This window comes from Bremia lactucae, linkage group LG9 (assembly GCF_004359215.1).
Source record: "Bremia lactucae strain SF5 linkage group LG9, whole genome shotgun sequence".
Taxonomy (NCBI): domain Eukaryota; phylum Oomycota; class Peronosporomycetes; order Peronosporales; family Peronosporaceae; genus Bremia; species Bremia lactucae.
Genome location: NC_090618.1, coordinates 689,169 through 702,007, shown reverse-complemented (window position 1 = coordinate 702,007; position 12,839 = coordinate 689,169). Strand labels below are relative to the sequence as shown.

The 12,839-nt window shown below is 45.1% G+C and overlaps 6 protein-coding genes across 6 annotated transcripts; 4 read left to right on the top strand and 2 right to left on the bottom strand.

The window, feature by feature from the left end:
* Positions 1–1,281: 1,281 nt before the first annotated feature.
* On the top strand, positions 1,282–2,172 carry CCR75_001377 (uncharacterized protein; the record flags this gene model as incomplete). The annotated part of the gene is made up of 1 exon (XM_067959481.1): positions 1,282–2,172. The coding sequence occupies one exon, from the start codon at positions 1,282–1,284 to the stop codon at positions 2,170–2,172; it is 891 nt and encodes a 296-aa protein (XP_067814229.1).
* A 364-nt stretch (positions 2,173–2,536) lies between these two features.
* On the bottom strand, positions 2,537–4,381 carry CCR75_001376 (uncharacterized protein; the record flags this gene model as incomplete). Its single annotated transcript, XM_067959480.1, has 1 exon — positions 2,537–4,381. The coding sequence occupies one exon, from the start codon at positions 4,379–4,381 to the stop codon at positions 2,537–2,539; it is 1,845 nt and encodes a 614-aa protein (XP_067814228.1).
* A 135-nt stretch (positions 4,382–4,516) lies between these two features.
* CCR75_001375 (uncharacterized protein) lies at positions 4,517–5,145 on the top strand (the record flags this gene model as incomplete). The annotated part of the gene is made up of 3 exons (XM_067959479.1): positions 4,517–4,625; positions 4,804–4,892; positions 4,975–5,145. 3 exons carry the CDS (start codon positions 4,517–4,519, stop codon positions 5,143–5,145), a joined length of 369 nt encoding a protein of 122 aa, XP_067814213.1.
* On the bottom strand, positions 4,566–6,762 carry CCR75_001374 (uncharacterized protein; the record flags this gene model as incomplete). The annotated part of the gene is made up of 3 exons (XM_067959478.1): positions 4,566–5,720; positions 5,787–5,875; positions 5,961–6,762. The coding sequence occupies 3 exons, from the start codon at positions 6,760–6,762 to the stop codon at positions 5,394–5,396; spliced, it is 1,218 nt and encodes a 405-aa protein (XP_067814230.1). The 3' UTR covers positions 4,566–5,393.
* Positions 6,763–6,936: 174 nt separating this feature from the next.
* On the top strand, positions 6,937–10,799 carry CCR75_001373 (uncharacterized protein; the record flags this gene model as incomplete). The annotated part of the gene is made up of 2 exons (XM_067959477.1): positions 6,937–7,477; positions 7,543–10,799. The coding sequence occupies 2 exons, from the start codon at positions 6,937–6,939 to the stop codon at positions 10,797–10,799; spliced, it is 3,798 nt and encodes a 1,265-aa protein (XP_067814232.1).
* A 476-nt stretch (positions 10,800–11,275) lies between these two features.
* On the top strand, positions 11,276–12,235 carry CCR75_001372 (uncharacterized protein). Its single transcript, XM_067959476.1, has 3 exons — positions 11,276–11,303; positions 11,400–11,668; positions 11,765–12,235. Exons 1-3 carry the CDS (start codon positions 11,301–11,303, stop codon positions 11,922–11,924), a joined length of 432 nt encoding a protein of 143 aa, XP_067814231.1. The 5' UTR covers positions 11,276–11,300; the 3' UTR covers positions 11,925–12,235.
* The last annotated feature ends 604 nt before the right edge of the window (positions 12,236–12,839 follow it).

The window sequence follows — 12,839 nt, the reverse complement described above, 5'->3', positions numbered from 1 at the left end:
AGAGTTTCGGGACGACGCGTTTGCGTCATCCCAGGTACAGGGGTCTGTACCTGTTGTAATCTCAACAGTTCCGCCTGTTGAGAGCCTTGCTGATTCAGCAAGGCTACTTTTTCCTTCATCTCGTCAAGTTCATGTTGTATGAACTTGGCGACGGTTGAATGGAGGGCATCTCTGTCTAAGTTGGACAGTAATGCCAGGATTGCATCGTTTCCTACGGTCGAACTCATTCGTTCAACCGCACTCCTCTCTATGTCTCTTAGAAAGGAGTAGCTTTTAGGGGGAACGCGATGCGTATTCCCACTACCATCTAACATGTCCATGTTCAATGTGGGAAATGTGGTCCTTGGACGGACTACAAAGTGCTACCAGGTGTAATGGGGCACTGCGACTTGTACTGTTTCAGTACAAGTCCACTTTACACTGCTTCAGTTGTGAGTGGTGCCTTTCGTTAGGTGACGTACACTGTACGTGTAGAGGAAGACTTCTCTTAAGGCAAGTTAGCTTAAGAGGGTAAAATGAAAACTGTATTAATATAGTTAAGTGTCTCTTAATCTATCTTTGTAAATGCTGACTTAACTATAAAGTAATACTAAACATGTAAATGAATTCTTATCTATCTTGTCTTGTAACTTTCTTTGATTACTTCTACAGCTGATTAGTCTGCGGAATAAATCGACATAATGGTCTATACCTATTTATGGATAAGAATTCAGGATATTACTATATAAAGTAATATCCTCCAAATATTATCTACCTTTTAGATAATATATTAATCAACAACCTTTAAGTGTTAATTTCATGTAACGATACACCCCGTTACATAGTGTCTTATTGCGTCAATATTACCAAATCTGGTGATATTGAAGTTAATAAGTCAAAATTAATAAAAGATAATAATCTTGTACTTCTCCGTTTATTTCCTCTCATAGAAAATAATATTTATTATCCTCTTATTAAAAATAATATTTATGTAGCGGCACACAAGTTACACATTTTAAGTTGCTAAGATTATTTAGTGTAAATTAATGACAATGCAAGGAAGAGATTTTCTTGCAGTTTTAAGCCATGTGGAAACTGTCGAAATTGTAGACTTCAGTAATGTTGACAGCTCTGTAGTCTATATGTTTCATTGCGTTAAGTGATAGTGTAGAGATCCCACTTTACAGAATAATACTAGACATTTTAACAGGCTGCATTTATGCAGTTTAGTTAAAAAAATTGAAATTAATACAGCGCATTTTGGTCAGCGTGGAATTCATCCGGAGTTACGAAACTTCAATAATGGTCCCATTTGCTGCTATACTAGAAGCACATGAAGCTTTGGTCGCCTCGTCCACCTTGCAAGTAGTAGGCGTTTGCCTCATCACAACTGCCTGCGCTTTTCTTATGTCCGTTTACCTACTGCCGCGCTGGCTGCTACGCCTCCTCGAGTGGAACTCGCATCCGTCTGTGCTCTGGAGTGTGCGCACGTCGTCACTTGTTTGCTCGCTTACCATCGACGATGTACCTTCGGCATCTACGTCCGCAATCCTCGACATCCTGCTTGAGTACAATGCCAAAGCGACATTCTTTATCATTTCTAGCCGTATCCCGGGTAATGAGGAGGTTTTACGCCGCATCGTGCGCGAGGGCCACACTCTGGCCAATCACTTAACGGAAGATCGAGCTAGTATTTTAGACGAGCTGCATGTATTCGACCAGAAACTGCAGGAATGCGATCGATCCATTAGCAAGTTTCAGCCGGCCATTCCTGAGGAGACATCGACGGCCGACTCTTTGGAGATGCAAGACCTTTTACTTGAGGAAATTGCTCGAGACATTTGTGCAGCAGGTTTTTCGAATGGCGAAGAGAATCGTAAGACTTCTCGACCTAAAGTCAAGTGGATGCGTCCCGCGTCGGGATGGTTCACGACGCCTATGAGGGAAATTACAGCACGTCATGGTTATCGTATTTGTCTCGGGAGCGTGTACCCTCACGATGCACAAATTCGATCCGAGTTGCTGAACTCGATGTATTTGCAAGCCCGCACAAAATGTGGATCCGTCATTATTGTACATGACCGCTCGTGGACAATTGGCGTTTTAAAAACGGCCCTGCCAGTGCTGACACGAAAATTTAAACTAGTGAGTTTGGATGAGTTGGTGGCATATAACGAGCCTCACCCAAGATAATTCACAGACCGCGTGTACATAAGTAAATACATATTAAGTGATAATAATGATGTGGAGGCGTTTAGCAAAGGCTTGGCTCCGTCTCGAAATTCGTTTTTGCAACGATCTTAGCGAAGCTATATTACGCATTAAATGCTCAAATTAAAAAAAAGGTAGAAACATACAAGCATCAAGCAGACATTTATCATTGGCGAAATTTAAGCTCAGCGTGTAAACAAGGGCATTCCGTCCAGTGGCGATTGGCGGGGCCGATCTACCTAAATAAGCCAAGAAAAACAGACTAAAGTGAAAGGAGAAGAAATTTTGTTTGTGACAACAGGATAATAATCACGGCAAATTATATTTCTGGCGAAGTGCATCGAGGTTACTGCAACTCATCTTCAAGAAAACTGTACTCAAAGGTAAACTCCGTCTTAATCCTTTGGCACCAGCCAGTCTCGTAGTCGAAGTAGACGAAGGTGCCCTGCTCGTAGTCCTCACCTGTCACCTGTGGTTCTTCGTGGCGCTTAAACCACGTCTTGTACTTTTTGTGATAACCCCATGTCCGTCGTTTCAGCTCGCGGGCAGCCAAGTACTGTTGATATGAGCCCTGTTGGTGGTAAAAGATGAAGAAAAGTGTGTCTACGTCCAGCTTTTCGAAGATGGGGGCACTCGAGAACAGAGTTGACGGCGTTGCCGGGAATGACGCCGGCGTCGGGTACAGATTGCGTGGAACGTAGCGGTTGTCTTTTTCAGAGTCACGGCTCTCGGGAATGAAGTGAAAGCTTTCGTCGATCAATCGCAGAACCTGCTTCTGTTCTTCAGTCAACTTAAGCAGATCAACCATACCTTCTGGTTTCGCTACTGCCACTGGAGGTGTTGGTGCTGTAGATTCAACTCCAGAGGCAGTGGCTGCAGGCATTGAGGCGGCTAAAGGCTTCGAAGTAGTTGTAGGTGCAATTGGCGAAGGAACAGGGACCGGGGGTGGCAATGGCGCACTTGAAACCACAAGTGACGGGGCTGAAACAGGGGTGGTAATTGCCGGTGACATGGACGACGACGAGCTTGTGCCCACATGATGCTCCAGACTAATACTAGAAGTCGGCGTACGATGTGGTGTTGGTGGCGATACTTTAGCTGTTGGCGTGCCGGCAGCAGGAGAAAATGGCACTGAAGTCGGCGGTTCATTCGATTCTTTCTCGGACGGAGAGAACCCACTATTTGCACGCTGTGGAGTAGTGCGAAGCTTGCCCGATTTCGAATCTTCTGACTTATTGCTGTCAAGAGGGGACATGTCACTCTTGGTAACGCTGGTTGAGCGACTCGGCGTTGAATTCTTGAGGTCAATAGGCTTTACAGCTCCAGCGCGTCCTATCCCTGTAATTACTGACGATGTGACACTTTTGCGTGGCGTCTTGCGTCCTGGTGTGGCCACAGCAGTCGCAGCAGATGAAGATACCACAGAAACAACACTAACGTCCTCAATGCCTACATCCTGCTCGGTGGGCAGCGCCACTTGAGCAGCAGCTCCAAGCGTATCAAGATCCAGTGACTCGTAGATATCGTCGTCTCCGCACGTGTCCATGAAGTCGGGCTCTTGATTTGCCTCAAGAAAATATTCCACATCCTCCTTTAACTCATCAACTTGTTCGGGCTCAAGCGCTGCATTATCCAAAAGTCGATTAATTTGCTCAAGTTTGAGAATATGCCACTTGTGTCGGGACAGCAGCTTCTCCTTCTCCTCGATATCGCCTTTGTGACGACCACGGCCCTTGGCTGAGTGAAGGCGCTCGATATCACTTTCAAGCGCCTCAATTTGCACATTAAATTGAGTAAGACAATCCTGAATCCACGCGTGCGATTGCTGCCGTGCTTGTTGTTCGGGGTCAAGACGCTCGACCTGTGCCAATCCTTCCTTGCTGTAAGCCTTGGTCTTAGTCTCCTTTTCGCAAACTTTAAACTCTTCCATCTTATGTTCAATAAGCTTTCGCGCATCTACGAGCGGTCGCTTGTCTTTGACGTCGGAATTACCAATCCATGTCTTGATCTGGTCCCGAAAACGCTGCAGTTTCTTAATCTCCTTCTTCAGATCCGCCTCATGCTTCTCCTTTTGATTCTGAGCAGTAGCCGCGTACACCTTGTCCCAGATCTCATCGAATACCTCAACTCCTTCGCTCACTTTCTTAAGCGTCCGGTCTATCTCGCTTAGAAGCTTGCGCTGGCCGGCCATGATGCGCTCCTACGGTACTGTCTAATGGCAGGGGGCACACCTCTGGCGTGTTTTGATTAGATAAAACTAAAAATCTTTACCCAATAAAAAAACATGACGCGATAGCGTTCTTCACTTTGTAATCTCTGCGCAACCATGGCAAACGTAATGCTCACGAGCGAGGCGGCCAAAGACCCTAACAAGCCATTTGCACTGCGCGTAGAGGATGTCTGCACTAAGTTTGACGCAAGTGTGCTTAAAGACCGTTTGTAGACGTATTGTGACCATTTATACGTGCGATGTGGCCTTGCAGGAGCTTGTTTATGAGTGTCTAACGCTCGTGCAGTCCGAGGAGCAATTTTCGTTGGTCTTTTAAATTACTTGCTCGAAAGTGTTGACATTTTTAAAAAAAACATTGCTTTATGATACAATGCAAAGGGAAGGCGGGGCAATCCAGACAGAAGTGGAAGACCAGGTGGTAAAAAAACTTGAACAGTTTAACTCGGTGTGCGACGAGCTTTACAAGGAGATTGTACGGTAGCTACAATCTTGAACAGTTTTGCGATGAAAGCAATTGGGCTGATACAAGCGCAAATAATCACTCTTATTTTTAGTTACGTCGAAAAGAAAAGCTGCTGTATTTAATGGAAAAGAGCCCCAAGAACGTTGATCTGCACCGACAGATTCAGACAGCAGGAAACTTGGCGCAAGTAATGGGCGATTTTCGTTACTTTTTAGAGACAGGAACTGATGTGTCGCACCAGACAAATCAGCATAAACTGTAATTTAGCAAACAGAATATCGTAAAAACTCGGTTATATGGCACGCAACCAATTCTTGAGCGTGTGCGACGTAGTCGATACGATTGGGATCGATATGAATCCTCATCATATGCTTGTTTTGTTAAGCAGCATGCTTCACAATGTTATCGACAATCCGACGTTCGCTTCACTCGCCGAACGCCCTTCTTGCAGTTTGCGTTTTCTATTGGCAGGAATAAAATTTAGAGAATTTAATTAAATTTACTTTTAACTTAATCATCACCAAAAGGTAGCAACAATTTACTTGGCGCGCTGCAATTTTGAGTATCCGATGATGTTGTGATTGCTTTTGCAGACGGAGGAACTAAAACGGATGTAAAATCTGCATCGATTCCATGATACGAGTCGTCCAATATTTCAAAAAAGGGCATCACTGAGCTCGGAAGAAGGTGCGGCTCTAGAGCTGGCTTCAAACACGAACCATCCTCAGCAGTATTTGACCGAAGTAACCATTCCAGTATTGAGCTGTCATTAGGCGAGCAGTGATTTATCGGCGGAGGATCATAAGCCGTGTGCTGATGCTTGGCAATGAGCTCGTTCTGTGGAAATCACGATAACATGAGACTAAGTGACACAATAGTGATTTTTCGTATAGCTACACCAACCTGCTTTTGTACAAGTTGGTTCAAGTGGTGAAGTTGTGCTGCGAGTCCATCAATCTTAAGACTCATCCGGTCTTCCAACGAAGTCAAATCTGCAGTGACGTTACGCGAAATAGAAACAAACATAAGTATTTGTACATGAGTTAATAAAGTCCTAGATACAGCTTCAAGACTGACCTCGTTTTAATAGTTTTGGAGGGGGCTCCTTTGCACGAATTGACGAGTCTGAATTGTAAGAGCTCGGATGTTTCCGCTTGGACAGCACACAAATCGCATTCGTAAAAACTGGTGTAAGGTCTGCGACGTTAGCAGTGCACTGCTCTTGGTCAACTTCAATCCGTAACTTAAATCTTTGTCCATCCTTTCTTCGACTTACTTTCTCAAGTCGGAACTGCACTAATGCTTTGCGCGATGATGCTCGAATGACTATCGAGTCATAGTCGTTACCCACAAAGCGAAAAATTTCCTGGTCTGTGTCGTCGACGCGCTTTCCAGACTCGAAAAAGAGTAGAATGCGAAGCGGAATGTCGATAAATTCCTTGTCAAGAGATCGAGCAGGTTCCCCAAGCTCATTAAACTCCACCAACGTAACCTCCACCTCAAGCGCATTAGCCTTACCGCCTTCATCCTTATAAAATTCAGACGCAGGCTGTTTTGTAATTACTAATCGACGCGTCCAGCTTAGCCGCTTGGAAGGAAAACTCGACATATTTGCTGAGTCTGGTGTTGACGCGGCCGTTGACGGCGTTTTTGACACTGCTGGCGGCGTCGACATTGTAGCTAGTGACCATCCCATAACATCTGCTACTTGATGGTTACTATCTACCATAAAGTCGGATAGGTGAAGGCAAGAATCAGGAAGCTCCCGCTTCGAGTTAACAGTCTTCGGAGCGACGGCAGTGATGTGCATCTCCATGCAAAGCAAGTTGCAAAGTGACGCTGAGAAGGGTGTCGTCACCACTTGGGACGAGCGCGACATGGCAGCTGATCCGCGACCAGACGGGAAGCGACTGTCAACGCTCGCACGTCAGAAGCCCATCAATTTACATGACGATGGGAACGAAGTCAACTGACATGCCCGAGCTTGATACGTTTTTAGCCAATCGCTTTCGTTGCTTCCTTGGCCAATGAGTGCATCTGATATGCATACAAGATGGAGGTGCACGAATCCGCGAGCCGACTCATGGCATGTCCACGTTTGAGCCGCGAACGTAAGATCGAGCGCCGGCGTGCTATCCAGCCATTGAATGTCAACTGGCGTGAAAGAGTTGAGACGAATGGTCAAGTTTATATTAGCATTAGCAGCGATGAGGAGGAGAAAGAAGAAGATGCGGGAATCGAGCAGCGTCCGCCAATGACAAATACTCCGGCTCAGGAATATGATACACCAGCTATTGTAATGATTGACAGCAGCAGTGACGAAGATATACTTCCAGTGCGCGTAAAGAAAAAGGTAGACGCGCTTGAAGAAATGGAAGAAGAGGATGAGCAGGTGGTAGAGCAGCAGTCGATGGCAGTAGCTCAGGAGAAGAATCCGCGTTCAAAAGAAGTCAGTACTGAAGAAAGTGTCGTTTCGAAACATCAAAAGAGTTTTCAAGTTAGAAAACGCAGACTTGGAGAGGAAGATGCTGCATTTCTGCTGTTCTACGGAGACCGAGAAACTCCTAGTGCCAACATTTTGCGACTTATCATCGGTTTGTACTGCTGTGTTTAAGGTGGCATTTTTGATGCCTTACTAATGATTTTCTGGCTCATACAGATTTAATTTCGACTGGTGTGGGTGTGTCGAACGGTTTCTTTTCACGATTTATCAAGTATTTGCTTTGGTGCAAGCTAAGCTCCGCGGTGGAAGCAGGTTTGGCGAATGAGCGTGTTGTGCAGTCGGAATGGACGAAAATTATTTTTAGCTGTTCCGTTCCGGCTCATCGTCGGAGGTCGGGTCCAATGCCGAGGCCCAATTTGCTGCCACGCCCTATTACGATTACTGCGCAACCATTTCAGCTGACACGAAAACAGTCGCAGCGTCGGAATTTGTGCATTCAAGCATTAAAAAACGGTGCGGAGGATGTAGCTACATCAAATTCTGTACTGGGGTCGTCAGAAAGGAGAGAAGTTAATAAAACATCTGTAAAAAGCGTACGGTGTAGGCCAAGCGAAAAGAGCCCTCTATTGGATGCTAGGGCGTCTCAGACCAAATCTCCTCGTGGCAAAGTGCGTAAAAGTCCACTTGGATTTGCACAAATTGATAAAATTGCTTCAAGCAATGAATCTGCTGCTCAATATGCAGAATCTATCAGGCGGAAAAAGCGACGGCTTAGTGGACAGGTCAGCTTTCCTCTCGTGACTCCTAATAAAGCTATGCATGCCAAAAGTCCTAGTATCCACAGTATTACCTCTGATGTGTTGGAATCTTTGACACCTGCGTGCCGAACGCTTGGGAGTAATTTAAGTCTTCCGTTTGGTTGGCGACCTCCTGGTCAAGAACAGAATGCAAATGGAGCAATTTTATCAGTAGCTCCTGTTGAAGTAAATCCAATGTTGCAGATGACAGCAGACGAAATTGCTGAACATATCGCATCGGTCCGTCAAGAGGGTCGATTGACCAGTTTCGAAAAAGTCACAGATATTTTAATGAAGCTTATGTCGGATCCACGTAATCGGCACGGGATTTTTAACACGCCAGTGGACCCAATAGCTTTAGATTTGCCTACTTATACCAGTATCGTGCAGCATCCAATGGATCTTGGAACCATCAAGCAGAATCTATCAGCTGGTACATACCTTGAACTGGAAGATTTTATCTGTGACGTTCGATTGGTGTTTAAGAACGCGATGCTTTTTAATCCCGAGTCGCATTACATCCACCTTGATGCTCAAATCTTGCTCCGTCGCTTTAACGAGTCAGTCAAAACAGAGCAAAATCGACAGGCTAAACGACAATGCGTTCAGCATGTTTGTCGCGTTTGTCGTGGGAATTCGTGCATTGTATGCAATCAACAATGCTTAGATACTACTCCGCCGCACTTGCAGTGCTCTGGGGGTTGTGTCACAGAAATTCGTAAAGGCTCAGTCTACTTTATCACGAAGGACGGAACTCGTATTTGGTGCCAAAAGTGTAAGACTCGTTTAGCAAGAGGTCATAGCTCGGCAGATCAGGCGCATAATGACAGTACATGTGGATTTCTAGATTCTCTCATAAAAAAGAAGTGTGAGGTTGCAGTGGAGCCGTGGGTGAAGTGTGGGGAATGTGATCGATGGCTTCATCAGATATGTGGACTTTACAACCCCGTGATCGGTGCATACACGGTGCAGAAAGCCTCGAGCGTTGACAACGTAACTTTGAAGCAGAATTCGTACGTGTGTCCATTATGTCGCTGTCGGCGCAAACGTGCGACCTTACCACCCAAATCATCTTTGCGCAAAATTTTACACAACGATCCCGATGAGCTTGTGCAAAACACTTCGTGTCTAAATATTCCAAGTTGTGAATTGAGCGCATTTGTTCAAAACTATTTGCGGCATGGTCTTAATGATATCGGCGAGCACGAAGCTGCTCAAACACTGTATGTACGGGCGTTATCATTTCCAGGCGAATGTGTTACCGTTCCGCAAGGCGTGGTGCGGACATTTGATGAAAATGCCCGGCTCCTTGCGCAGCTACGTCCAGATACTAACACAAATTCGCAGCGTATGCCTGCTCATATAAGTTATCTGTCTCGTGGTCTCTATCTGTTTCAGAAGCATGAAGGAATGGAAGTGTGTCTCTTTACGATCTATGCACAGGAATTTGGGGATGAGTGCGAGCTTGAGGCGAATAAACGAGCTGTGTACATTGCCTATATAGACAGTGTTCGATATTTAAAGCCTACAAGTGCACGGACGGCTGCCTATCATTTAATCTTGCTTGCTTATTTCGATTATTTGCGGCGCCACGGCTTCTCTCGCGTCCACATATGGTCATGCCCGCCACAAAAGCGTATCAGCTATGTGTTTTGGTGCCGCCCGTCCTTTCAAAAGACTCCCAGCGCTGAGCACTTGCGTCGATGGTATAGCAATTTACTAACTAAAGCGAAAGAATGTGGAATTGTCAAGAACTGGACTACATTGTACGAACGATACTTTTGCGAAAACAAGGACCGTTCAAGTACTAGTTGTGATCTTGCATCTCCAGCGTCGTCGATGGCTGGGAAAGAGAAGGATAACGTGGGTGTCTCTACACGAGGCACGACCGTGCTGTCTGTGAATCCTGATGAGCTTGTGTGGCCAGTTCACCAGCTTCCACCCATCTTTGATGGTGACATTATCCCATCTGAGCTTGAGAGAATTCTTGGTCGCATCATTTTAAGAAATGAAAAACAAAAGCGGGCAAATGAAAACAAAAAGAATGCCATTTGTGGCAAAAACAGCTCAATCGCTCGAACAGGTGGCAAAATTTCTCTAAACAGTACATTAACTTGTATCAACGAAGCTGCTACATCAGTGTCGCCTTCGATACAAGTCGACGTGAAAGTGCGCGAAGTATTTTTGAAGTGCCAATTCGCCGTTCAACGTCTAAAGAACGATTTGCTTGTTGTGGATTTGGAGGTTGTAAACGACGACGAAATAGGCCAAATTGAAGGCGTTGACCTTGCAGGAAAAATGCGATATCACGGATGCCATCCAGAGAAACTAGTGCCGTCGTGGTATGAGCAGGTCCCTCGTTTCTTTGGCAGTCGCTTTATGTTCCACCAATTGTGCTCACTTGCCGGCTACCAATTCGACACACTTCGTCGTGCCAAACACTCCACCATGATGATGGTACATCACTACTTTAACGAGCAGATTGCGCAATTAAACGTCTTTTGCTGTGAGTGCAGCCTGTTGATTACTCGTGCAGACTTTTGGTCCTGTCGAGATTGTATACGCTTCGCACTGTGCGACTATTGCTACCAGCGCAACGGCCATGAGCACCCACATACACTTAATTTTGGCCCGGCTCCACTGACAACTCCGACTCAAGTCCAACAAATTGAATGACCTCAAATGTACTACAAGCTTACTATCAACTTACAGTATTCTCAACCTGGATAACTAACATTTGAGGCCGTGGCTACGTGCTTTATACCGCGACTTTTGCAGCCAAAAAAGTGCAATAGGCGCAGCCTTAGAGATGTGCCTTGAAAACCTGTATCGTATTCGCTAATACAAGCCGACAGGTGATGCGCTACTGCGAAGGGCTATCTGTAGACTCACGAAAAGTTTGTTTTTTAGTATCAATGTATAATTTTTCATGTTACTGTATCAAGGAGATAGCCGAGACCTGCCAAACCTCTCGTAGTGTTGTGATGATTAAAGGGGGGGCCTCAGCGACTGTGTAAATTACACAACAAGAGGGATGACCTTTATTACAGGAGTGGACATCTAAATTCAATACATTGTTTCAGTCAATATAACTTACACTGCTCCGAGAAGCGGAGCAGCATTCCCCTTTCCACTTACCAAAACTCATTCTAAACCCCTTCTATCAGCGTGCTTACCATGGTACGTGCTGCCTTGATTCTTGCCCCGCGTAGCTTGTAAATATATAGTTGCTGATTCTTATTTGACTTCGTCTGTGGTACTCGATTCTATCCATAGTCTTCCGGTGTTGGTGTTAAGGACGACGTTATTACGCAGTTTAATGATTTCAAGCTTAAGCGTGCTCCGCACGATTATCGCTACTTTATCTACAAGATTGAGGAAGATTCGGAAATTGTAATTGAATCAACGGGTCTTAGCTCCGAATCGTATCAGGACATGGCGGACAAGCTTGCTCAGATCACAGACGAATGTCGATACGCCCTCGTGGACCTGGACTTAACCTCAAAGGACGGCCGCCCTACCAGCAAGATTGTTTTTCTCTCATGGTACGAGTAGTCTATATAGTTATTATTCACCGAGCTGCTGTGTTTGGTAAGCTCCAGCTTATGGTGCTAAGAAGGAATTTACTTTGCAAATAATAGGTCCCCAGACACTGCTCGCATAAAATCCAAGATGCTGTACGCGTCGTCTAAAGATGCTATTAAGCGCGTTCTGGTGGGAGTTGGAATTCACCTTACAGCGACAGACGCCTCGGAGCTGTCGTTTGAGTCCATTGAGGAAGGTGTGTCCAAGTTTCTGTAGATGTGCCTTGGTAAATTGAGTTGCCTCTCGCATAGCATGGCGCTGTGAAGCTAAAGTAATCAAAGCGTCTGCATTTTTAGCTTTAATTTTTTGACGATGTCGCATCCAAGTTTCTTATCATTATTGCTAATTGACAGCCGAATTTGAAACAGTCTCAAAATCATGTAACACGTGTCATTCATAGAGCTGATTGCTTGCTGCAATAAAATATTGTAATGGTTGTTATATATATTTTTCATGTTTTTTAGTATTTCATACTGACTCTATTTACAAGAAATTAAAGATGGATAATAGAACATGTCCTAAATCTAATTATTTTCTTTTTTTACGAATGTGGGATGGTCGATTTGTTTCTCAAATGCAGCCACCAATATTCTTCATATTGACATTGTCCACCTATCTTGAATCATCATCTCCATAGGTTCGCTTCGAGGGCATCATGATTGTTCTATATAATTAACAGCTTACCATTTGCTAAAAGTCGATCTTGCCACGCGTATTACCCATTATAAATAGGAATTTCGAGATATTACATATTTTAAATATTGTAACGGGCTAATGTTGCCCTAATGTTACACAGTCCCCGTTAAGTACACTTGGTGTGCTTAAAGGGAGGTCAATTACTAAACCAGCACTCGGGTGTGGTGCACTTAGTGCGTTGGGTGAGGACGCTAACGCGCCCACCACAACTGCCTCACTGCACGCTAGAGAAGCAGGTTAAACTGCTTCCTCGCTGTGCTAGGGTGTGTGTCTAAGTAGAGCGTGGCCGCATTACGACGTGCCCGCCTACACTTGGTAGCACTTGAAATCCTTCCCACGACCCGCATCTCTGCGTGTGTACGTGAGGATGAGCCTCAATATTGATTGGGCTCATTTTCCCCACCTCTCCGAACATCATCGGGAGGTGGCAGGGCT

Coding starts and splice junctions, on each gene's coding strand:
- CCR75_001372 (XM_067959476.1), top strand. Junction 11,669..11,764: donor AAGATTGTTTTTCTCTCATG/GTACGAGTAGTC, acceptor TGCAAATAATAG/GTCCCCAGACACTGCTCGCA.